Genomic DNA, 23,920 nt, shown 5'->3' on the forward strand with positions numbered 1-23,920 from the left:
TCTCTAATACACATAGCTTTAAATTGTAGAGAAATCGTGCTTTCAAAAAGAAGGAAAGTCTCTCTAGATGTACGATTTCTCTTGATGATCTCAAAACTCTTTTTCACTCTTGCTAAAAAATTTTCCATTAAATATATCAATCGTTTTACATTAAATCTCCGAAATCAGGATCAATTTGGCAACTCTGTTTACAGTCTATTATAGATCTCGAAAAATAATAGCATTTTTCCTGTATGACTGGTTTTGCAACTCTGATCGTTCTGGAAATATCAATTGCAGACACACTTAAATGAGACACTTTACATGTTGCAAGTGATAAATCATCAGAAAACCAATTTCTGTGAAACTAAAATAAATCTATGTGTAGTAAATTGTTCAACACCATCCTTCCTATAAATGTCATGACTGAAATTTTCATGAGGGACAATATTTATGTCTTCAGAAATTTAATCCGTGTGATACTTAGGAAAAACGAATCGCTGTAAAGACACTGACATACGTTAATTTTTATTAACTATAGAGCTTTTGCCGAACATTTTTTAGCCCTTCGATCCAAGTTCGATTATTTTATTACAGACATCAGATGCATGTAATGCATAGGGAATTTAAGAGACAACTGCAATCTAACGTCAATTAAACTGTTGTGTTGCCGTGGGAACCTGACTTTAGCAGGCCATTTTTGGCCATAGACCCATAGTTTTTTAAATCTAAAATTCACTCTTAGTGTAAACAATAATTCGATGTTGTTGCCAATAGCTTAGACATCATTAATCTGTCGCCATTACGAGTTTACACATGTGAAAATCTGTCCTTTCCATCATCTCGGGACAGCTGTATTCTCCTATCGTACCATTTAGTTTATGAATCGGGTAAACAATTTATTTTCGCAGTTTTTGTAATCTTTAAACTCAAAACAATGTTTAACGAAATTGCTCTTGTTCTCTCTTTGAAATGGTTTTCATTAATGCTTGACCTATAACACCATTGGAGACATGGTGACATATTATCCAGTTATCCAAAAATAACTTGGACTATTTCCAGCTGCCACCTGAGTGGATTCTCATGCAATATTTTGCTCAGTTTCCGCGATATCTAGCAAAACGACGAAATTGCGCGTGGTTGTGATCAGCTCCTCGATTTAACGTGTTTTTATGTTTTTTTTTTTAGATTTACAATGTGCTTTTAATTGCAAAATTTGTGTACTTAGTTATATAATTGTTGAGAATAATGGAATTTTCTGCTTAGAACTGAAGTTTTCGACTGAAAAAGTTTAGTATTTGATGTATTTCTCCGAAAATGAAGGATTTTCAAAATGTTTAAAACTTTCAAAAATATTTTTTGTAAAGTATTTTGAGGAAAAAAAATTCGACTTAATTTCAAACAGTTTTCTGGATTTTGAAGGCACTTCTGAGAGAGATTTTTAAATACTTTTGACATATGCTAAAATTTTTCTCAAATTAACATAAAAGATTTCAAATAACATTCGCTTTGTTTTTAATATCGGTCTGAGACTAGTAAAACTTTCAGTTATAGTTTTGACTGGGTGTTAATGGGTCTACAAAATTTTCTCCGAATTTTTTGAAATATACTCAAAAATTTTCATTTTTTTCTTTTTTTGGACAATGTCTGAGGCTAGAAATACTCCAATCAATTCGCAAACAAATTGTTGAGGTGAAGAACGGTTACGGATGTTGAGAAAAAATAAAGGGATGTTTCACGACTTGTTTGAATATCCAGGCGATGGCTCGGAAGTTGCAAAATATTCTGAAATTTTCCGTGACTTGAGGAAATATGAGATTATTTTTGAAAGTTAGAAAAAAATCAAAAGTTTTCCGAGATGCATTTAAATATACTATAGATTGAAAATGCCTGATTTGATTAATTAAACATTTTTTTAGGGCTCTGAGAAGTCTTCTGCTGCTTGCTAGAAGTTGCGTTTGACGGCTTTTGACAGTTTTCTAAAATTTCTCTGTATGTTAAGTAGATTTTTAAGGGTCTTCAGGGAGTTCTAAAATTTTATGCAATTTTTAAGATTTTGTCTAAGTTTTGGCAACATTACCACTTTCGTGCCGTTGTTCAAATAAGTCAAAAAATACCTTTTTCGTAATTTTCAAAAAATTTATAATTTATTGAATTTCATGTGTTTTTTAGCATTATAATGTCAAAACTTATGAACTAAAGAAGTTGATTATAAGAATAACTGTTTAAAACTCCAGGGATGTCTCTAAATATTCTTAAGAATTTGAAAATGTCATTTTAAGGATATATAAAATGAATAGTACAGTTCACTTAGATGCAGAACAAATCGGTGTTGATAATTTGCATCTTTAATTTTTAAATGCAATATCGTACATAAATAAATCTACTTTCATAGCCGGGCAATAGATATTATTAGATTGATCAGTACTGTGGGACGAAAATATTTGCAAATTCAGGAAAATATGAATTATCGTAAACTTGAACACCCAAAAAAATAAAAAAAAGGAAAAATCTCTAACTCAGATGAAAAAAATTAATAGAAACTCCATAATGCAAATCGGCCATGATGTTGTTAATTGCTTGATATGTATGCATCTGTGACTCTCAGATTTGATGCATTTCTCAGCTCCAAATTTATTAATTGCAGCGATTATTTCTCTAATTAATCTAAATTAAATTGACTGATATATTTACTTTTACTTGCAAAATATCTGAGAGGATGAAAAGTCATAATAGTCCGGCATAAATTTAATGCGTTTTGATGTTTTTGATCAGGTGCAATATTTATTTTTCCTTCTCCACGTGGGAAAATACTTCAAAACCGCAAATTAGAATTTAAACTCTGGAAAGAGGTTTCAATTTAGCAATTTTGCTTTCGATTGAGGATTTCATTATGCTGAGTTAAATGCTCTCGATTATTTCTGCTATTAGTGCCCGTTTGAGAGGCGGTTTTTGTGTGTTTTAGGACTTTAGGTAACTTGCTCAAAAATTTAAAAAAATACTTTTTTTTCCTGATGTAAATAACGTGGCTATTTATAGGGAAGCACAATGGAAAAGCGAACTTTTATTTTGTGCGGAATTCGATTCCTTGATGGTTTACATTATCTCACTTGGTACAAATAAAAATCACTTCGTTGAAAAAATACCGATTTCCAATGTTTACCCGTTCCCATTGTTTCAGAAATATTTACAATTCGGATAACTAGAAACGATTTTTCTTACTGCAACAAATATACAAACCAATTTGCAAATAGATTGCTGGAAATGTAATTTATACCGGTGTTTTTTGTAAAATTATTTGATTACTTATAGCCCTGATACGGCCCTGATACTAATCAAATGACGAAATAGAATGTTAACACTTTTAGAGCATGTACCAAGATTTTCAACGATGTATGTGATATTGGAGTGCTTTGTTTACATACTCAGTGAGCTAGAATATTTTCCAGTTTCTAGTAATATCGTCTCGATAATCTTTAGTTTATAATAAAAATTCTTCAATTTATAGCGGAAGTTTCAGTCTTTAGGCCTCTATGTGCGAGTCAAGTTTTTCAATTTTTTAAAAATATTTGGAAAATATTTTCCTTATGAAAGTGCCAACTCGGGTAAGATCCGACCCAGGCAACCCTCCGATAATAACTAAAAGTGGTCAATTTAGAGAGCAAATTTCAGATTTCCAAATGATGTTTATGACATTGATGCGCGTTATACAGGGTGTTGCAAATTAGTAGGCCAATCCGGTAGCCACAGACTCCTTGAAAGAAAATTATTACTTTCCTTAAGCGACGTTTTTCTTTAGCTATTCATACCCACTATACAGGGTATTGAAATTGTTAAAAAATAAATTTTATTAATAACCTCGGTGTGTTCACATATTTTAATGACATTTAGCAGTGATGATACACAGTTGATGAAGCACACTTTTCCTATCATTTCGGTAGCAAAATTTGAATCCAGAGTGGGGAAAATGGGAGATCACGAAAACCTACCCCGTCACAATTTATTTTTTGCACCCCAGTGGTGAACGTGTTTAATTTTTTAGACAAAATGTTCCTTCATCTTAATTTTTATATGTTTGTAAAATTTTAATTTACCGCTTAATTTAAAAGACATTCCACCATATTGCATTTTAATACGTGGTACCCATTTTTTATTCTTCTACGGAACGTATCTATCATTTATTTCTATCCAAACTGTGCGTTGCACCATGTTTGTTAAGGCAATAATTAGGTTTTTCTTGTTAAACAATATCCAGAATAACTTTTAATCTTATTTGCAAATAAATTTATATATATATAGACCTATATATATTCTATATGGTAGTAGAATAATATACAGTCTTACGTATATATTCATTTTACCAACGCAGATGGATAACAGGAAAGAATTTTTATCATTTACGGAAATTACTAATATGGTCTTAATGATGGGTCTGTACCTAATATAATAAAATTAATAATAGTAATGATTTTTGAAATTGTGGTAATTAATTTTTACCATATATAGGAAAATGCGGTTTTAATGGTAGTTTAGCGGCTGGATGTTATGCAGATACATTTCCTAATCGGCACCATCTAAAAGAATTTTTTTTTCCAATTTAGTAAAGATGATTTAAGACCGTCACGTGATAATACATCGTGTTTTTAAAGATATGTTCTCGAAATAAGCGAAAAATGAGGGTCATGCATTGAAAGACAATATGCAGGCATATCGTCTAAAGAAAGAGATAAAATGATTTTTTGCAAAAATAAAACAATGCTGATAAAAGAACATTTAGATTAAAACATTAAACACGTTTGCCATTGGCCTGTGCAAAGAAATTTAAGGTAGAACGTGTCTATGAGCACCCATTTTCCTCACTCCGGTTTCCAGTTTTTTAACCCGAATTATAGGAAAAGTGCGCCTTATTGAACTACGTATCACTGCAAAATTTCATTAAAATGTGTTAATAGACACCGAAGTTATTAACAATTTTTTCAATGTTTTCAATACACTATAGAGAGTATACAGGGCCGAAAAAAAATTTCATAAAGAACGTCTAATTATTTTCAAAGACCCGGTTGTAAACGGATTGGTCTACTAATTTACGACACTCTGTGTTCTCAGAAAGCCAAATTTTTCAATAAAAAAAATCTTTAAAGTGTTTCCGTGTAAAAATTGACAAAATTGTCTCCAGCGTTGGCACCGGCCTGATGATCATCAGGGCCGTACACCACTTATTGCTTTTTCAAGTACGTATCCTTTATTTATTGCACCCTCATATCGTTTTATGAAAAAGGCAAAATTAACGAAGAAAGCATCAGATTTTTGAGTTGGCAAAGATAGTTTTGCGGGTCGTGAATATCTTTTGAATAATCTCTGGTATAACGGAAATATATTTTCCTTGCATCTTATTTAGATAAAAGCTCCCCATTTTATGATTGCAATGTTCCGATTTAAATTTAGTCTAAAAAGCTCTAAACAACCAACAGGCGTCAGTCTAAACATCACTATAGAACTAACCTATTATAAATATTCAGATTTAACTGCAAATATCGTTCATCATGGCTTATTCCATAGTTTCACGTCAATTTCTTTAAAGAAAAAACCGAGCATTTTATTGCTTTTTTAAGGGGGGGAACATAATTGATTTTTGCGTGTGTTGTGTGTGAAAAAAAATCCAGAAATGTTCCGACTTTTAATCCGTGTTATTAGTTTTGCGACATATACATATGTCGGGGAAACATTAGGAATATTCTCCATCATTGATAATTTTGATGTTTTATTAAGTAAATTGATAGTAAGGCAAGGCTAACGAATTCACCACTACTCGACCGCAACCTTTCCCTTCTTTTCAATTACTGCCTTCTTCACAGTTCCCATCCCCCGTGGTCCTCTTGACTTAAGGGATGGTACCTGTTCGTCCTGGTTTTCCCACGGACCGAAACTGCACACATGGCCCTTAATTGCGTCGGTAATAGTGACCTCGTTCGACAGTGCTTTATCTCCACGATAAACCTGTCAACCTGCTCTTCAGCCTTATTGCTAACTCAAATTTTACATTTAAAACTTAAGAACTAATAAATCTCCGACACGGCCAACCTGACATTTCACTCGTCCTCGGGTGATTCTAAAATTCAAAGACGACAATCAGTTCAATTCGAATAATTTCCCTATTTTGTTTAGACAAAACATTTCCCAAATTCAACTGTTTCCTTTTTTTTTTTTCATCAACACAAGAGAATACAGATCCCCTAGTAATATCCCTTGAACTACTCTCTCTCTCTTTCTCTCTCTCTCCGACACATAACTTCTCTACGCTGTCTCCTACCCACTGCGCAATAAACAACATTCGACTGTTGTTACTTGCAGTTGCAGTAAGACATATGTAAAGCTACCCCAGTGTCTGCTAATACAACGTCTCTTTCAACGTTTTCCTCACTAACGTCTCTTTCAACGTTTTCCATACTAACGTCTCTTTCAACGTTTTCCCCACTAACGTCTCTTTCAACGTTTTCTCCACTAACGTCTCTTTCAACGTTTTCTCCACTAACGTCTCTTTCAACGTTTTCAAACTCCATGGGAATATTACTTTCGGGCATCTTTCGTAAACTCTCATGTGCATATTTATATGTTCGATTATTACTTAACGATTTCAAAGTATACCGATCGCCTTCTAATACTTCAGTTATTAAGAAAGGCCCTTTGAATTTTGGGTCAAGTTTTGTCTGGTGTCTTTCCTCGTTTTTGAGTAAAACAAAATCCCCAACTTTATGTCTAATTATTTTTGCCCTTACCCGATCAAATCTTAGCTTATCATAATCGGCTACATTCTTCATGGCTTTTACTGCCCTATTCCTAAGTTCCTCAATGTTACAGGTTAAATTATCATTGTCTACACTATCTACTACTAATCCTAACGGTCGAGCAACCCTTCCAACTAATAATTCCAAAGGAGTAGCCTTTATAGAACGATGGATCGTGCAATTCAAAGCCAATTGGATGTCTTCCAGCGCGTCTTGCCAAGACCTATCACTAGTTTCAATAGCCGTCATCATATTTTTGAGCGTACTCATAACCCTTTCTACTTGCCCATTAGCCCTACTAGTACCAGTTGCTACCAAGTGTAATTTTATACTTTGCAAGGAACAAAATTCACGAAATTCCTTACTCGAGAAACACCTTCCCTGATCAGCAATTATTCGCACCGGTACACCAAACAGCGAAATAGCAAATTTTATAGCTTTGATACAACTACTAGAATCAATTTTTAAGGTGTGGTATAGAAGGGTATATTTGGTGAACGCATCTACTGCAACTATTACATATTCTTTCAGGTCACTCTTCCCACTTAATTTTCCCGTTATATCCAGGTGTATAGTATGCCACGGAATTGCTACTTTTGGGATAGGATGAAGTTCTGACTGAATTTTCCCTGTACTTGATTTCGATAATTTGCATGTGATGCAGTTATCGACGAATTTACGCACATACTTTGTCATGTGTTCGAACCAATAATGCTCGTAAACTTTGTCCAGAGTTTTGTCCCAGCCCAAATGCATAATCGATTCGTGTACCTGGTTGATCACAGACCATCTAAAAGCGCGAGGAATGATAGGTAGACACCTACTTCTTCCATTTCGTTGAATTTTCCGATGTACTATTCCTGTCCTTATTTCATAAGTTTTTGCAATAGTTTCAGGTAATTCATTATTTTGAATCTTAGATACTAACGCTACTAGTTCTCCATCTTTACGCTGTTCCGCTAGCAACCAGTTACTCGAAATTTTAGCAAGATTTACCCGTTTCTCTACTACCCTACTATGAGATCTCTCCGGACGATTCTGATTTATCGGAACTTGGTTTCGGGAAAAGAAATCAGCATGAGCCATTCGTTTTCCTTCCCTATATTCGATATCAAAATCATACGCTTGCAAGAATGCCCACCATCGATGTACTCTAGGTGTCAAATCGAGCTTGTTTCGCGAAGATTTTAGTGAATTACAATCGGTAAATACAGTAAATCGTCGTCCTTGCAAATAGTGCCTGAAATGTTTAATAGCGTTCACTACCGCCAAAGTCTCTAATTCGTAAGAATGATATTTAGATTCCGTGTTTGAGGTCCTCTTACTAAAATATTCTACAACTCGCGGTAAACTGTCTACTTTTTGTATAAGTATTGCCCCATAACCATCTGCACTTGCATCCGTATACAATTCAATAGGATATTGTGGATCAAATATCATCAAAACAGGTTCGTTAGTCAACAATGAAATCACTTGTTTGCGAATAGATTCATGTTCAGGCTTCCACTGGAAGTCCTTTTTACACGAAGTCATTTGATAAAGAGATTTCATCATCTGTGAGAATTTAGGGATAAATTTTCTGAAATACGAAGATAATCCGATGAATTGTCTTAACTGGGTGACGGTTTGTGGCGGTGGCAAGGAGGTCAAAGCTTGAATTTTCCTCGCGTTTGGCCGGACTTCGCCATTACTGACTTCATAACCCAAATATTGGACAGTACTTTTGAGAAAAGAGCATTTTTTTATATTGAAAGAAAATCCGGCTTTTGTGAATCTTTCTAATACTGTTCTCATCCGTGCGATTGATTCATCCACTGTTGTTCCCAAAATCATGATATCATCCATGTACACTACGACATATGAATATGCTAGATCTCCCAGCGCATTTATCACAGCTCGTTGAAAAACAGCCGGAGCATTTTTTAAGCCAAAAGGCATAGCTAACCACTCATACTGACCCTCCGGAGTAACAAAAGCCGTTCGTTCAATTGAATCTTCGTGCACAGGAATCTGATGAAACCCACTCGCCATGTCCAGACATGTAAAGTATTTTGAGCCAGATAACCTAGCGATCTGCTCAGAAATAAGCGGTAATGGGAATTTGTCAGAAACCGTATTCGCATTTAATTCGCGGTAATCTACACATAGACGGTGCGAGCCGTCTTTCTTTTTGACAAGCAACATTGGGCTCGAAAATGGGGAACAACTAGGCCGAATTACACCTGCTTCTAGTAGTTCGTCAATTCTATTCCTAACTATCTGTTTTTCGTCTGGACTGAGGCGGTACGCCCTTCTCTGCACGGTTTTATTAGAATCGACTAGCCGAATTTTCAATTTTCCAGTCGACACTCGTGTACGCGGAATCTGCTTAATAAAATAATCAGAAAATTCTGATAATACGCTTATTAAGAAGGATCTGTCTTTGCCAGTAACATCGGTTTCTATTTCGTTCAAATCAAATTTGTCACTGTTTACTTTCGCTACACATGCACTAACGGATAAAGATGTAAAAAGATCAACCCTATCATTTGTCATGGCAACGTTAAAACCTTGGCTAAGAATTTCACGACCAATCATTATATTACAATTCAAGTATGTGTCTGGTATTACGTGAAACAAAATTTCAATTAAAATTCCATTTATAATTACTTCAGCTCGAATCTGAATTGTACTAAATACAGTAGCATTACCTATGCCCTTTAGCGTTACTACTTTATCAAATCTTTTACCATGGAATTTACTAGCTACTTTTTCTACCATCAATGAACAATCTGCCCCAGAATCAAAATAAAAATGATACGTCTCACCCGAATGAATCAAAGTGCCAGTTGGTCCAGAGATATGACACATATTGACCCGCTTCACATTGGCCTCTTTCTTTCCAGAAGATGTTGATGCCCTCGCTTCATGGTTAGTACATCTTGTCGAGATGTGTCCAACCTCACCGCATTTAAAGCAAGTCACTGAGTCTTTGTGATTGAAATTTGTTGATGTCCTTGTATCCGAACCATTTCTTTCTTGCCTTTTGAAACGGCAGTCGGCGATTTTGTGGCCAAGTTTTCCACAACGATGGCACCTGACGCTTATTACTTTGGGTTTTTTTGAATCTATCTCCGTCGATAGTTCGGGTATTTTCCGTTTTCCATACGAAAAGGCTTTCAGTTCTTGTTGCAACTGTGTTCTCGTCGTAATTTTTGTAGTAAATAGTGTACGTTGCAATCGTCCATCAAACTTTGCCATATGGGTCAGCACTGTGGCTATTGCGATTTCTTCGGTCGTCATGGATTTCCATCTAGTCATTAACGAATTCATCAAGCGTGTTCCATATATCGATAGACATTCTCCTTCTTTCGGTTTACTATTCAGGATAGCTGTCAACTTGGCAGCCGGTGTTTCAGCGCCTTCAAAACGTTCAATGAATAGGTCCTTAAATTGTGACCAAGTGATGCCCGAAAAACAAATTTCAGGGAGCCATTGAGACGCACTTCCTTCCAGGGCTTTACTAAGTGTAATTATCAGATTACTTCCCTCCAATGGATTTTCTCCCATACACATGTCCACTGCTGCACACCAGGCTAGTGGTTCGGCTCCAAACTTTTCCGGGTCAAACTTAGGTAGAGTCACATTCGCGTTGTTTTTCACCGGTTGCGCGGCTTTCATCGCGTTGATTAACTGCAACGTATTTTCTTTTTGTGCGTCTAATAAACTACGCCACTGTTCTTGAGAAATCACTAGATGCGCGTCCGATCCCACTTCTGATGTCGGGGAAACATTAGGAATATTCTCCATCATTGATAATTTTGATGTTTTATTAAGTAAATTGATAGTAAGGCAAGGCTAACGAATTCACCACTACTCGACCGCAACCTTTCCCTTCTTTTCAATTACTGCCTTCTTCACAGTTCCCATCCCCCGTGGTCCTCTTGACTTAAGGGATGGTACCTGTTCGTCCTGGTTTTCCCACGGACCGAAACTGCACACATGGCCCTTAATTGCGTCGGTAATAGTGACCTCGTTCGACAGTGCTTTATCTCCACGATAAACCTGTCAACCTGCTCTTCAGCCTTATTGCTAACTCAAATTTTACATTTAAAACTTAAGAACTAATAAATCTCCGACACATACATATATTGATACATCGATCCGAAAATAGTTCTCAAGTATGCAGACCTTCTCCTGCAGGCATTTCCACTTTAAATCCCTTGCAGTCTTTGAATTAGTACTCGATCAGCTGGTGGAGATGCGTCAGCAATCATTAGAAATTTCTTATATTTACTTACTACAATTACTTCACAAACAATAATTAAATATTCCAATAAACCAATATTTTACAGAGCATTAAACTTTGGTTTACAATGTGAATACGTTTCGAGACTTGTAGTGTCTATAGTGATTACGTGGACTATGAGTGATCACCAGAATAATAGTGATGAACGAATTGAGATGGGTTGCGGCAATGGTAGGCCAAGACGGATTTCGCGAATGTCCCAAAATCGGAATAAGAAGTCGTCAAATGCTTGTCTTAATTTCCTCAAGGCTGGTACGTAACATTAGTGATTTCCCTTTTTTTGAAATCACGTAAAATTCGTTAATAGATAGTTGTCTTATCGAACCATATTGAAATCCACTAGATGTCACATTATTTCAAAGCAATTTCTAGCACTTTTCATCAAATAGCAATTTTATATCAGTCGTAACAAACATAATTATTTCATATTATGTTTTAAACCCAGTTAAGGCCGGCTCGGAGGAATCTTATTTCAAGACGGTTTTAACTAGTTTTTTTAAAGAAGAATTTCTTAAATTATGTTAAAATCCACTTAAAATGAATCAATTATCATACAGGTTTAAATGGTCCTCCAACGGTAATTTTACATAAATTTTGATGCAAGCAAGAAACTGTCTTCATCACTTTAACCATGCCAAAACCAACTTCAATGGCTTTTTACCTCAAAATCTTAAGAAAATGTTTTCACTATTTTATTAAAAAAAAGTACAACTTCATGTCTTTTTAAATCGCGCCAATTGCGACTGGAAGAAAACTTACATCAAGAGAAATTTTAATAGTTTTTTGAGTCCATATCCACTATTTTGTATTAAAATGTGCGCATATAAACTCGTTTTAAAATGACGCGTATTAAAACTCACTTAAAGCAGAACTATTTCAAAACATCTTTAAACCTTTTAATCGATGATTGGGCCATTAAACTGAACGTATAAATTGCAAATGTTATGTCTTTTAATCTAGTTATTCTAACTATGTTTTGTCACGTATTAATAGCATCGACGTTATAACTGTATCAAAATATTCAGTTTCGGCAATTAAATCATACACCGTATTTCAAAGAAAGTAGAAATAGAAGTCATACATTACCTGCATTTTTCGTATTTTGCATTTGATTAACAACATTCTCATTAAACTAAATTTGTTATCGACGCCACTGATCTGGATTTGAGCCACTGAACTTTTCACTTTCATTTCGGAAATGCAGCGCCATTACCGTTTTCAGCGCGTTTCAAAGATGTTGATATATAGGATATTTTTTTAGCAACTTAATTTGGTTATAAAAAATTTTAAAAAGTTTTGATTTTAAATGGTGATTTACACATGAATTTTAATAATAATATTGTTTTCCAGCCTGGGCGAAGTTCACTGAGACCAAGGATAAGTATGGGGATCTAGACAGTTTGGAATTGTATTATTTAAGTGAGTACTAAACTTTCACATCCCATAAATACAAAAAAAATAATGTATATAATTTATATACATAATATTTTAATTTATGCATTTTAATGTTAACTTCGTTAACATAGTAGGCCTATCAAGTTTATGTTAATCGTTGCTAAGAATATGTGCTGCCATCTATGACGCAGAAGACTGAAGAACTCGTCTTTTAGTGATACTTAGTTTTAAGGAATTCTTCAGAAATGCAAGTTTAAGGTTAGCTCATAGATGGCGAAAGACATTTTTATAGAATTATATGTAAACCTTGATATCATGGTGAATGCAAATATTCTTTCTTAAGTTAGACAACACTAAGAATAATTGTTTTCCATCAGTGAGAATACCGCCATTTATTATTTCCTATGTAAGCATCAATATAGTATAAAACTGGCAAGAAGTAGAGCATAAATCCTTTAAAATCTTGATATTAAGGTGGAGGAATATTTTTGATATGTATAGCACGATATTTAATTTAACATTTTTTAAGCCTTCAAAATAAATCACAAACGCAAAACATTTTCATTATTTTTTTGCACTATGTGAACCACTATATTTCTTAATGTTTGAACTTTTTGCTTAGTCTAATACTGAATATATTCTTAAACAAACCTAACAAATTCTGATTGAAAATATTTATATCCTAGGGGAACTGCACAAGAAATTTTTCGTTTTTTTTGCGTTACGTTATATTTTTGTCTTTTTTTTTTGCTTTTGTTTAAGTTTGTTTTCTTTAACTCTTAACAATTGAAATTTGAAAAAATATTATATGCGCGTCATTGTAATTTGTCTAATTTAGGTAGACGTATTATTCTGAAAAATTTTAATAAACATTTTTTGTAATTTATTTAATTTGGAACGCAAATTTCAACAGTGTGCATCCTATAAACTGGTCTTTATTTTGCATATTTTTGGATTTTCAATTTGACTAATTCCGTAAGAGAATTTTCACAAATTCTTAGGGGAGATTAAAAAAGTCCTTTTTTAACTGAAATTATCAATATAAAATTTATTTTGTTTCGAGTTAGTTCGGTTTTGGTATTTATTATTTATAATTCGGGTATCATTTTTCAATCGGATGGAATATTTTCCACCAAACTAATCAATTTCAATAAAACTTCTTTTGAAGCGAATTTTATGAAATACCTCGTACATAATAACTATATAATACAACTTACTTTTGGTTTTTCTTACATATAAAATTGCAGTTAATTATCCCCCCTGAAACGAACTACCAACGGGCGTATAAAAATAATTCCAGACTCGCATTTAATCTTCCCAATGTAGAGAAATTCACCCCAAAGCCTCACTAATTCCTCAATGCCTCTGTCGAGCTTTAATTACCATCAGACAACCATTCTTCTCCCTCTAAAGGAAAACGTCGTCCTCTGAAACAAAAATAAATTACAGACCAATCTATTGATTCTTTCCATTAACTCGTTTCCTTAATTTCACACGTAAACTCATTCTCGTGTTGACTCGGTCTATTACTTTTCTTTTCCATTTTTTTCCATTTAGACACAGCTGGGACGGCGAAATTTTCAAAGCTCTAGGGAGGAGAAGAAAAATGCTTTTTTTACGTCCCGAAGTATTCGACGGAAGTCCGGAAGGAAATGTTATCATTAATTTTTATGGGACTTGAAGTTGAAATTACTTTCTCAATTTGTTTGTTACGCTGAACAGCTGTTTTGTTTTTATTTCGCGAAATAAAAGAGATTGATGGAAGGATAAATGCTCTTGCTACTTATTAATTACAGTAATTGGGTGTGGTAACCGTTACTTGGAATATGTGATATTTACGCAAATTCTACGAAAATTACTGTTTGGTGGCGGAAATTATTCTCCGAGGAAGATAAAATTCTGAAGAATTATTTCTTATCAATTATCATGTTGAGGTGCACATTTTACGTATTTAGAGCACAAAAAACCCTATAGTAATATGGAAATTTTCGACCTAGTTCTGAGCAAGTTGTAGCTGTCAGAAACACCCAGTGCAACCAGAAACCCTTTTTAATTTGGTAAAAACAGTGTAAAAACTGCAGTTTTAAATTTAAAATTTTGATGGTAATTTTTAGTAATATTTCCTAAAAAACTGTTCGTTATAAATCATGGTGCGTTGACCTCTCCGACGCAGCACCAATCACGTCAGTTAGCGGGAAAGTTGATTTGTTGCCTCTACTAATACCTCCCAAAAAATGACTAATTTTTAATCGGGATTTCAACGTCTAAACCCAGATTCTCCGAACTGCAGAGAAATTACCAAAAAGTAACAGATGCTGTCTCTCTTATCGAGTAAATCTGGCAAATCTCTTCTTTCAAAATGGCTCTAAGCTACGAATAGTTGAGTTTCTGCATTTCAGAAAAGATCCGAATCTCTTTTTACTACCCAATATCTCGAATTAATCATTCGTTATCCGGGCGTTTTCGTATGAGGCAAAGATTTATGGATTTTAAAATTTATGAGGGTATAATTCCTACGAAATTCCTTGGAAGAATTGGTAATAATGCAGTTTTCGTAAAGACTCAAAATAAATAGCAAGTTCAACTTAAAAAAAAAACAAAACAAAATTATAATGTTAAAAAAGAATTAAAAGTTTTTTCAGCGGCTTAATTTTCCGTAAAATTATGTTTCTTTTAAAAATGGAGCGCTTTCACTTAAGGAAAAAGTTTGGGACACGTCAAGTTCGCAGAGACAAACCAAAGTTTGCGGAAGCTTTAAACTCTCTGAGGAGTTAATTTGGAAATAAAATTCCCCAAAAATTCCCCGGTTAGAAGGGAAATCGTTCGTGATTTTAAGCAGTGGCGTGCAGGGAAAATATTTTCATTAGGTAATTGAAGTGAAAATTAATATCTCAATGCTTCACATGTTGGCGGACCACTCCCTGGATGGCCAAGCCTCCCATTTGCACGCCGATTTAACAAATTATTGCAAAAAGCTCGATAATAGGAGAGCTTTTTCTGTGGAAAGTCGTTAAGTGTCTGATATTCTCCGGTAAGAGGCAGATAGTTCGCAATAACCTAGTTAAAATGCCCGGTGTCGGATCAATACATGATACCATTAATCAAATATCGTCTTCGACAAAAGCTCTTCGCTATCTCCCACCGACACTCATCCGATAATTTTATTATTCAGAAGCGATTATAATTGAAACGAAGGAGAAGCTAGAGCTGTGAGCTTCCCATTACGGGCAAAGTATTCAGTTTTTATAATGAACATATCTAGAAGTTATTAGACAAATATTAACTGCGGAGTTTCTTAATTAAACTTTTTATTACGGGCGCTAGTTTGCTAAATGTACGAAATGTAAAAAATCACTAAAATAAGAAGTGTATGTTACTTAGGAGGCCCTGTATGTTATTGAATATTATCATTTTTTTGGGAGCTAAATCCCGCTTCGCCGCGTAGAATACCGTGCATTATGTGTGTGTGTTTTTTTTTAATTTTCGATTTGTCCAAGTTAAAACACTTACAGAAAGCGCCCCCTTCCCCTCTATTTTTAAAGGAGAAGTTGACAAGATTTTTCTAATTGTACAAACCCGATTTCTTTAGCCATAAAGTCACTTCTTTCGAACTCTAAAAAAAGAGAATGCAAGCCATCAACTTCTATCATACCATGAAGCACCATTTCACATTCCTTTCGGCTAATATTTATTAAAATTAAAATTATAAAGTTCCCGTGGAATGCAAATCGAAACTTAAATTTCCAACTTTGGATTGAATGGGATCGACTGGGCTAAAGCCGATATTTTATATTTGGTAAATTCGGCTTTGAGACACGAAAATCCTGTTAGCTCTCGAAGACAATAGTCATAAAACTAATCATAAAGTCGTTTACTTCGGGTTGAGAAAGAAAGATTTCGTGATCTTAAATCTCGTCTAATTATTAAGCAAAATACCCTCACTAATGTTAGCTAAAAATGATGAAAATTAGTCAAGTCGTGAAGTCGTGAAACCTTTGCTTTAACATGTTAACCGCCACAGCGGTCCATTGGACCTTTTGAAGTAGGTTAATTCAAATTATTAGAAGCCGAAGTTAAGGGACCGCTTTTATTCGTGTTAAAATATGTATTAGCCCGCTCTGGCCCGGAAGCATTATTTCGCACTACTAAGCATCCGATGGGGAGTTTTAGCAACGAGGAACAACATCAAGTTATGAGCGGTACAACTTTTTGTCTGTGCCGTTCATCATCAGGGTGGTTTCAAACGGGGCTAAACAATTGTAACTGACACCAATAATTACTTAGATAAATAAAAAAAAATTAGAAACGTTTTTAATAGACTGGAGTAATCTGAGCCGATATTCCAGACCCGAAAGAAGCGCTTAAATAATCTGCGACCGAAATGGGAAATCGCTTGACCTCCAATTAATCGATTAACCCGAATTAACCTGAATTTTGGATCGAAATGATATTGAAAATTGTCTGCCGAATTTGGGGCAGTATGCATCGGACCCGGGATGCATGTAGGGTCAGAACGGTGATGGAATGCCTGATTGTTAACGACAGTGTATAAAATTCTCGCTTTTAAGGAGACAATAATTTTATGCAGAGAATGCAACTTATTGTTAAGAGTTTTCCATATTAATTTGAGCTTCGGATTAATCGTATACCCTATCATACATTAAATAAATTACTCCACTTAGTTTAACCATCAAATCAACTTAGACATGCCGATAATTAATCATTTCGGGTAGTTGAGTCCCAATTAGATCGCAGCCGCCCTAATAATACGTAGGTAGGTACCCACTTGCCTATAAATAACGTACTTATCTAGAGTTGCTCCTTTATTCATTATAGAGAGCCTCAACTTGGATTCAATTAGTTTCCCCCTTTCTATTGTTCCTCAAAATTGATTTCTGAATCCTATGATAAAATTTGACAGGGATGCGCATTGTTGGGGAAGGCAAGTTTTGTACTTTTTAGAACTCCTCTAGAAAATATTTCGAAACAATGCCTCTCATGCCAGACCCAAATACAGTTTACGTCCTTCCTTTTATCCAAACGCAGATATATTACTCTGTCTATTAAAGTTATCAGGCTTTGAGTAAAACGAAAATAAATTATTGAAGTAGAGTCGTATGAGGCTAAAGTTGTATTAGAAATCCAGAACTCCGAAAATCACCATTTTGGATAGAAGGAATGGGCACGATCAACAGGACGAGTTCAGCCAGACAATTCGATAATAGTTTCGATCTTACTAAAATTGTCCGTTAAAGATTATTTCAAATGGTATCGGCATATGGACGATGTCCAAAAAATTATTAACACCAGCCATCATCCATGCCGACATACGACATCGCTCGAATTTCAAGAGACGTTAGTTTTAGAAACAGGAGAGAAATTTGGTAAATAAAATAAAAGAAAAATTCAAATAAAATGTGAAAAATTTTATTCCTGAATTCGTCTTGCCCACTGCGTTGTATCAAAACTCGCTTATTCCCACGAAAAACTTAAATTTCTGGTTTCCCGAAGGGGACCAACGTACTGTAACATTATGATATTACCATTAATAAACAAGAAAAATGGATTTCTTAATTTACCGAAATATTGGTTGAAATGAGGACGATTCATTTTAGAATTGAACGGTGTAAAGGGCGCACGTTTCGACCGTTTTAAAGCCATTTTCCAGGTGCCCAAAAATAATATCCCTTTTGGCGAATCCAAATAAAGTTTCCCTTTTCCTGGTATTTAAACTTAATTAATAAGTTTTTCTTTAATTTCGAATGCGGTCTAAATCTAAAAAATACGAAAGAAATTAAACTGCTTTCCGAGCTCGGAAAGCGCTTGAAGCGTTTTATTAGCTTTAACTTCTGCACGTCCCAGAAGGTTCAAAATTTCCCCATTTGAATCTCATAAAATAATTGAAAATGTTTACTGCAACGCTGAATATACAAGGTGCGGAACAAATTATGAAAATAATTTGATATCGTCGAAAAAACTTCTATTTAAATTTGAAAATTGTGCTAAAAAGTTAGGAGCACCGAAATGTAGCTTACATCTGAACAAAAAACCCACTCGAGAAATTTTACCCCTTATCGGTTATGTGGAATATACAAGGTGTTCCACAAAAGGAAGCCAAACACAAAATTTTTGAATATAAAGAAAATTAACAATAGCAACATGCATTCGTCAGTACAGTTTTTGAGATATTAACATTTGGAAAACAAACAACGATTGGTGGAACACATATTGTTGAATAAATGGCATTGACGTACTGTGAAAAAGTTTAGAATGCAGCAATGAGGCCAGACACCCAAAAAAAAGTATCATCCAGTATATTTACGTCAATAATTGGGAAGATTATCTGGGTAGTCTTCAGTGAGTTGCAAATGTCATTTTAATATCTTAAAGATTATCAAAGCCATGAAAAAATAATGGAAGAGAAAATAATAATCAACTGAATCTGAGCACCACGTGTAATTTATACCCTTAACAAATTTGAAGTTGAGATGCGATGAGATTCATATTTCTAAACGCCCTATATAGGAAAATTCAAATTCGTTGCTCAACAGTTGGATTTTGAAAATCATAAAACATACGAAGTCGCTTAAATTGAGGCAAAGTTGCGCATTTTCGTGCTTTGTTAAGTGCTGTTTTAAAATTGAGGAAATTCCGATCACTTCTAAAAATGATGGGAAAGAACTGAAATGATCACAAATAGCTTTAATTATTTCAAAACTATTTGAAGAGATTTTTTTTTTGAATGAATTTCACTTCTCCATAGACACATTTGCTCTTTTATAAGATGACATCGTTAGATTTTACATAGAACGTTTTGGAATTTAAGAATCATCATCAGCTTCACTTTTTCAAATACGGACCTGGTTTTTTTATTGCAATGTTGGAAAGACTTTTATTTTCTGAGGTAAGTAATATGCCACACTTGTAGTGAAAACAAACGTAATAATGCAAAATACATTTTTAATAAATAAACTAATGAAAAGCTACTCAGACGTAAGTGTCACCATGGAAACAACGAACGAAGCCTCCGTAAGACGTAACTTTTCAGAACAACAGTAAAGCAATAAATAATTTATGACAAAAGTTCAAAAATTCCGCTTTCTTGTTCAATGCACAAGTTAATGCGCTGTTGAATATTAGCAATAACACGTCTGCTATCACGACGTCTTAACGTCGCAAAGGCGTTAGCAATCACTCTATATTTGCTCTATATTGCTACAGGTTAAGCATAAATCTTGTTTTTTAGAGTTCTCTATAATTAAAAAAAAGGGGCGATAGATCCGCAGGCTTTGCAGGCCATTCCACTGGTCCTCGGGACCTAGGAAATTCTCTGTCTAAACAATATCTCACTTCTTTTAGATTAGGCTGAGGTGCTCCATCTTGTTGGATCCCTAGAGAGCAAAGTTGCCTGACTGGTAAATTGTCTAAGTAATTTGATAAATAATTTTCAAGGATGTTTAAATAAGACACTCCATTTAAGTGATTCTCGCAAATAAATGGGTTTAAAACTTCGCCGTTTAAAACTAGACTTTTTTTCAAAATTCCCAGGCAGCAGATTCTTTGATACATTTTACATTACAGAATTTTTTAAGGCTTCCAGAGTTTTTTTAATGTTTTCCCAACTTCGCTCTGAGCCAAATTTAACTGAAACGCCATTTCAGGAGTGGATCTGCTGGGACGTGCAATAACCTGAAACGTGTTTAAATATTGTATCAGACTTGTGTTTAAGAAAAAGTTGCTGTGGTTAATTATACTCGGTCTAACACTCTATTGGTCTCTTCTTCGTCATTTCTTCTCTTCATTTTTACGTCGAGGCTTTTTAAATCCATCGTATTCTATTAAATTTCATTCTAACCGGCAAAAATGTGAATAACGCCGCTGCTGTCTTTCAGGATATTCTTGACGATTGTTTCATTGGGACGCGCAGAATTTCTGTGGTGTGTAAAGTCACAATATGTCACGTCATTCTTCATTTCTGTGATTAATAACATGTTCCTTTTTAATTCACTAGTTAATAAATTTTTAAGTGTTGGAAAACTACTCAATAATCTTTGATATCCCAGAACTGACGTTTTACTACTTATACCGCGTCTGTGAAATGAAGAAATGAGTCGTCACGGCAGGTCCCACAAAAATGGGTCAGAGTTAAATATGTAGCCGATAACAGTGGTTGGAAATGTTGTCGGATGGTCAAAATCAAAACCAATTGATTATTTAATTAACCGAACGAGGAAGGCGAAATTTTACAAATTGTCCTTAACAATCCAGGTATTAGTACGAGAATGATTGCTTTTCAAATGGAAAATCAAAACAGTAATAAGTACAACGTTGACAAGTACTAATACTGCAGCTATGTGTGTTTTGGAACTATTTTCTCGACATAGATAAACAAATGGAAGGCATACATTGGAGGGGAATAAGCTGAAATATCGTCTGAAGAAGGCTGTAAATAAAAAAATCAAAAGAATGAAGAAATCCAGATAAAAAACAACTAATTTCAGCAACTAAACAAATGGCGTGCGCAAAAAAAGTTGAGGAGAAAACGAGTTCGCGACCCCCCCTTTCCTCATTGTTTCTTCAAATTTTTTTAATCCAAATCATAGGAAAAGTGCGTTTAATCAAACTATACATTTCTGCAAAATTTAATTAAAATATCTTAAGAAACATCTAAGTTATTAACAAAAGTATTTTTTTTACTATCTTCAATACCCAAAGCGCAAGAGAAAAAAGTGCTAAAAGGAAAGTTTAATTATTTTCGCCTATGGCATCTCCGATTAGCAGATGGCCCTACTAATAGGACACACCTTGTATACACAGGCTGAATTCATAGGGTGTTTGGTGCATCGATGCACATCCGAAAGAGAGTGGTAGATAAGATGATTCTGAACGCATTTTACTACATACACTGTAATACAAAGCCTTACGCGTTTCGAGATATCTTCGTTTTCCTGAATTTTATGAAATTCGTATACGAACTCCATTTAAATTACGAGAAGAATTTAGTAGAACATTTAATCTGATTCTATCTCTTTTCGTATAAACTTGTATACGTATTTTATCGAAATCAAATATGTACTAGAATTTACATATGGAAAAAAAATTGTAGCTCTTTAAAATTCCAAATATGAATTTCTTGAATATCAAATCTCCAGTTTGTAAGCGAATAAAAAGAAAAATATAAATGGAAGAATCGTCGCAAATATCGTTAAAAATTTCTCTGCCCATTGTTTATTCCAATGATTTATTAAAAAATTCTACAAATGTTGCATAAGATATTTCATCATAAAAGAACAGAACCGCAAAAAAAAATCATCTAGGGATTTATTAAACTAAACGAAAAATTAATAAGTAATTATTATTTATACGTTATTATTGTTTACTTATGATTAATTATCATGGTGGAAATGGGAACCACCATTTTTGATACTACGTCGGTATCTTCGTCGCATCTCCATGACGGTTACTGCAAATCTCATTTCAATCTTCATTACATTTGCTGCCTCATTAATTTTTTGGATGAGATTGCCTCGATTACGATTTTCCTTATTGTATATTGATTCCTTCATTCGTCTCTAGGTACGATAGTCGACTGGTGTCAAATCCGGAGATCTGGCAGGCCATAATGTCGGTCCATATCGCCCTATCTATCTTAGAAGAAATTGATTATTTAAAAACTCCTTTATTTTTCTTAGATAATGGGCGAAACATCCATCGGTTTGAAATATTATTTCCGCTCTCAAATCTACCATATAGGCACTTCGTCTAAATTACCTCGTAAATTATTTCTTAAACATTCTAAATGATTTTTACTACTTAAATTGTTTGAAAAAAAAATAGGTCAATCAAAAACTTGCCTGTATGTTAACGCTAAATTTATGTTGAAACGAAGCTTCTTGTTTCATACGCGGATTTTTTTCAGCCGAATAATGCAGGTTTTGAGAGTTAATAATCTCTTCACAGGACAATTTTGATTTTTCCGCCCATACAATTCCGCGAAGAAATCTTCCATCTTCGATATACAGGATGTTCCGGAATTATGGTCAAATCTTTTAATTGGATATTCTATCAGCAATATTAGGGAGGAATCTTTGTATGAAATTTTTCAATTTGGGCCCTTTCTGTCCAAATATTTGGGTCTCAAAATGGCGGAAAATAATCGTTTTTTTATTTCTTAAAAACGGTTACACTTAGAAATTTCAATTTAGATACACATCATCAGCTAGTCAAACGCTATTTTGTAGTGGTGTCTATTCTTTGACTCGTGTTTCTGGAGTGCGGGAATTAGCAACCTCGAATTTTGTGTTCTTCAGAACGTTTTCAATAGTCGATTTTAATAAAACTTCGTTTTTAAATACTAAACATAATTTTTTTTTCATCCTTGCCATCTTTTCATACAATCCACAGTATGCGTAAAAAAATAATAATATTTTTTCTTACTTTATTAAGCTCGAAATCACACCACTAACTATTGATTAAGAGCAAACATTGAAAAATGAATAGTTTAATTAATTATTAACAATATGAACAAATAATAATGAATTTGTCTAATTCCCTAAATAATAATTAAAATTACAAAGAGTATTCAAAATGGTTCCCGTTGAATTCTTCACATAATTGCAGATTTTTAATGAAATTAAAATTTACACACTGTAGAGTGTGTAGAGACGCTTTTATTTCATTGCCAACATTAAAAATTCTTTCTTGCAGTCCTTGTACGGAATTAACTCCTCTTGCATAAATTAAGGCTTTCAGGTGGCCCCATAAATAGAAATCGAGAACATTTAAGTCAGGAGATCTCAGAGGCCAGTATATGGCTGCATCTTGGCCTCTTCCGCTCTAATGGCCTGGGAAATTTTCATTGGGCCACCGCCGAACAACCAAAGAAAAATGGGCAGGAGCTCTGTCTTGCATATACCACATCTTTTGGCTTTGTTAGAGAGGCAGATCTTTAAACAACTCGAAAAGGTTATTTTTTAAAAAGTGAAAATGCTCAACTCCTGCTAAACGCCTAGGCAAAATGGAAGGTCCTACGAAAAACTCTCCCAGGATGCCAGCCCAAAAATGTAGGGAAAATGTATGTTGATAGTTTCCAGCCATGATAGAATTGGGATTTTCATCGGACCATTCGTGCATATTATGATAATTAATAATACCTTGTCGTGTAAATAGAGCTTCATCAGTAAACATTATTTGTTGTGTAAATTAAGAGTTTCTAATGCGTCTGTGAAGTATTTTTGTACAAAATCTAATGCGAAGATCATAATCTGTGGGTAACAATTCTTGAATCCTTCTGAAATGGTAAGGATACAATCCGTTTGTCGACAGCATTCTCCAGATATTAGTTATGTAGCATATTGAAATACCTACATGCTTCTCTGACACTTCTTCTAGGATCCGCTCCAAAGAAATTCAAAACTGCTTGTTTTTGCTGAACACCGATTACATTTCCCCTTCCTGCATTTCATTGCTGACC

General features: G+C 34.3%; 1 protein-coding gene across 3 annotated transcripts in view; it reads left to right on the forward strand.

The window, feature by feature from the left end:
- Positions 1 to 1,091: 1,091 nt before the first annotated feature.
- LOC136345289 (Kv channel-interacting protein 1-like) overlaps positions 1,092 to 23,920 on the forward strand; it is a 190,264-nt gene continuing 167,435 nt past the window's right edge. The window contains exons 1-3 of one of the 3 annotated variants that reach the window (XM_066293431.1): positions 1,092 to 1,268; positions 11,099 to 11,304; positions 12,403 to 12,471. In XM_066293431.1, the coding sequence (XP_066149528.1) occupies positions 11,169 to 11,304; positions 12,403 to 12,471 (205 nt within the window). In that variant the 5' untranslated portion in view covers positions 1,092 to 1,268; positions 11,099 to 11,168. Of the gene's footprint in view, positions 1,269 to 11,098; positions 11,305 to 12,402; positions 12,472 to 23,920 lie in introns of those variants that run through there. The other 2 variants (XM_066293433.1, XM_066293430.1) reach the window with 2 other exon arrangements.

This window comes from Euwallacea fornicatus, chromosome 19, assembly GCF_040115645.1.
Source record: "Euwallacea fornicatus isolate EFF26 chromosome 19, ASM4011564v1, whole genome shotgun sequence".
Taxonomy (NCBI): domain Eukaryota; kingdom Metazoa; phylum Arthropoda; class Insecta; order Coleoptera; family Curculionidae; genus Euwallacea; species Euwallacea fornicatus.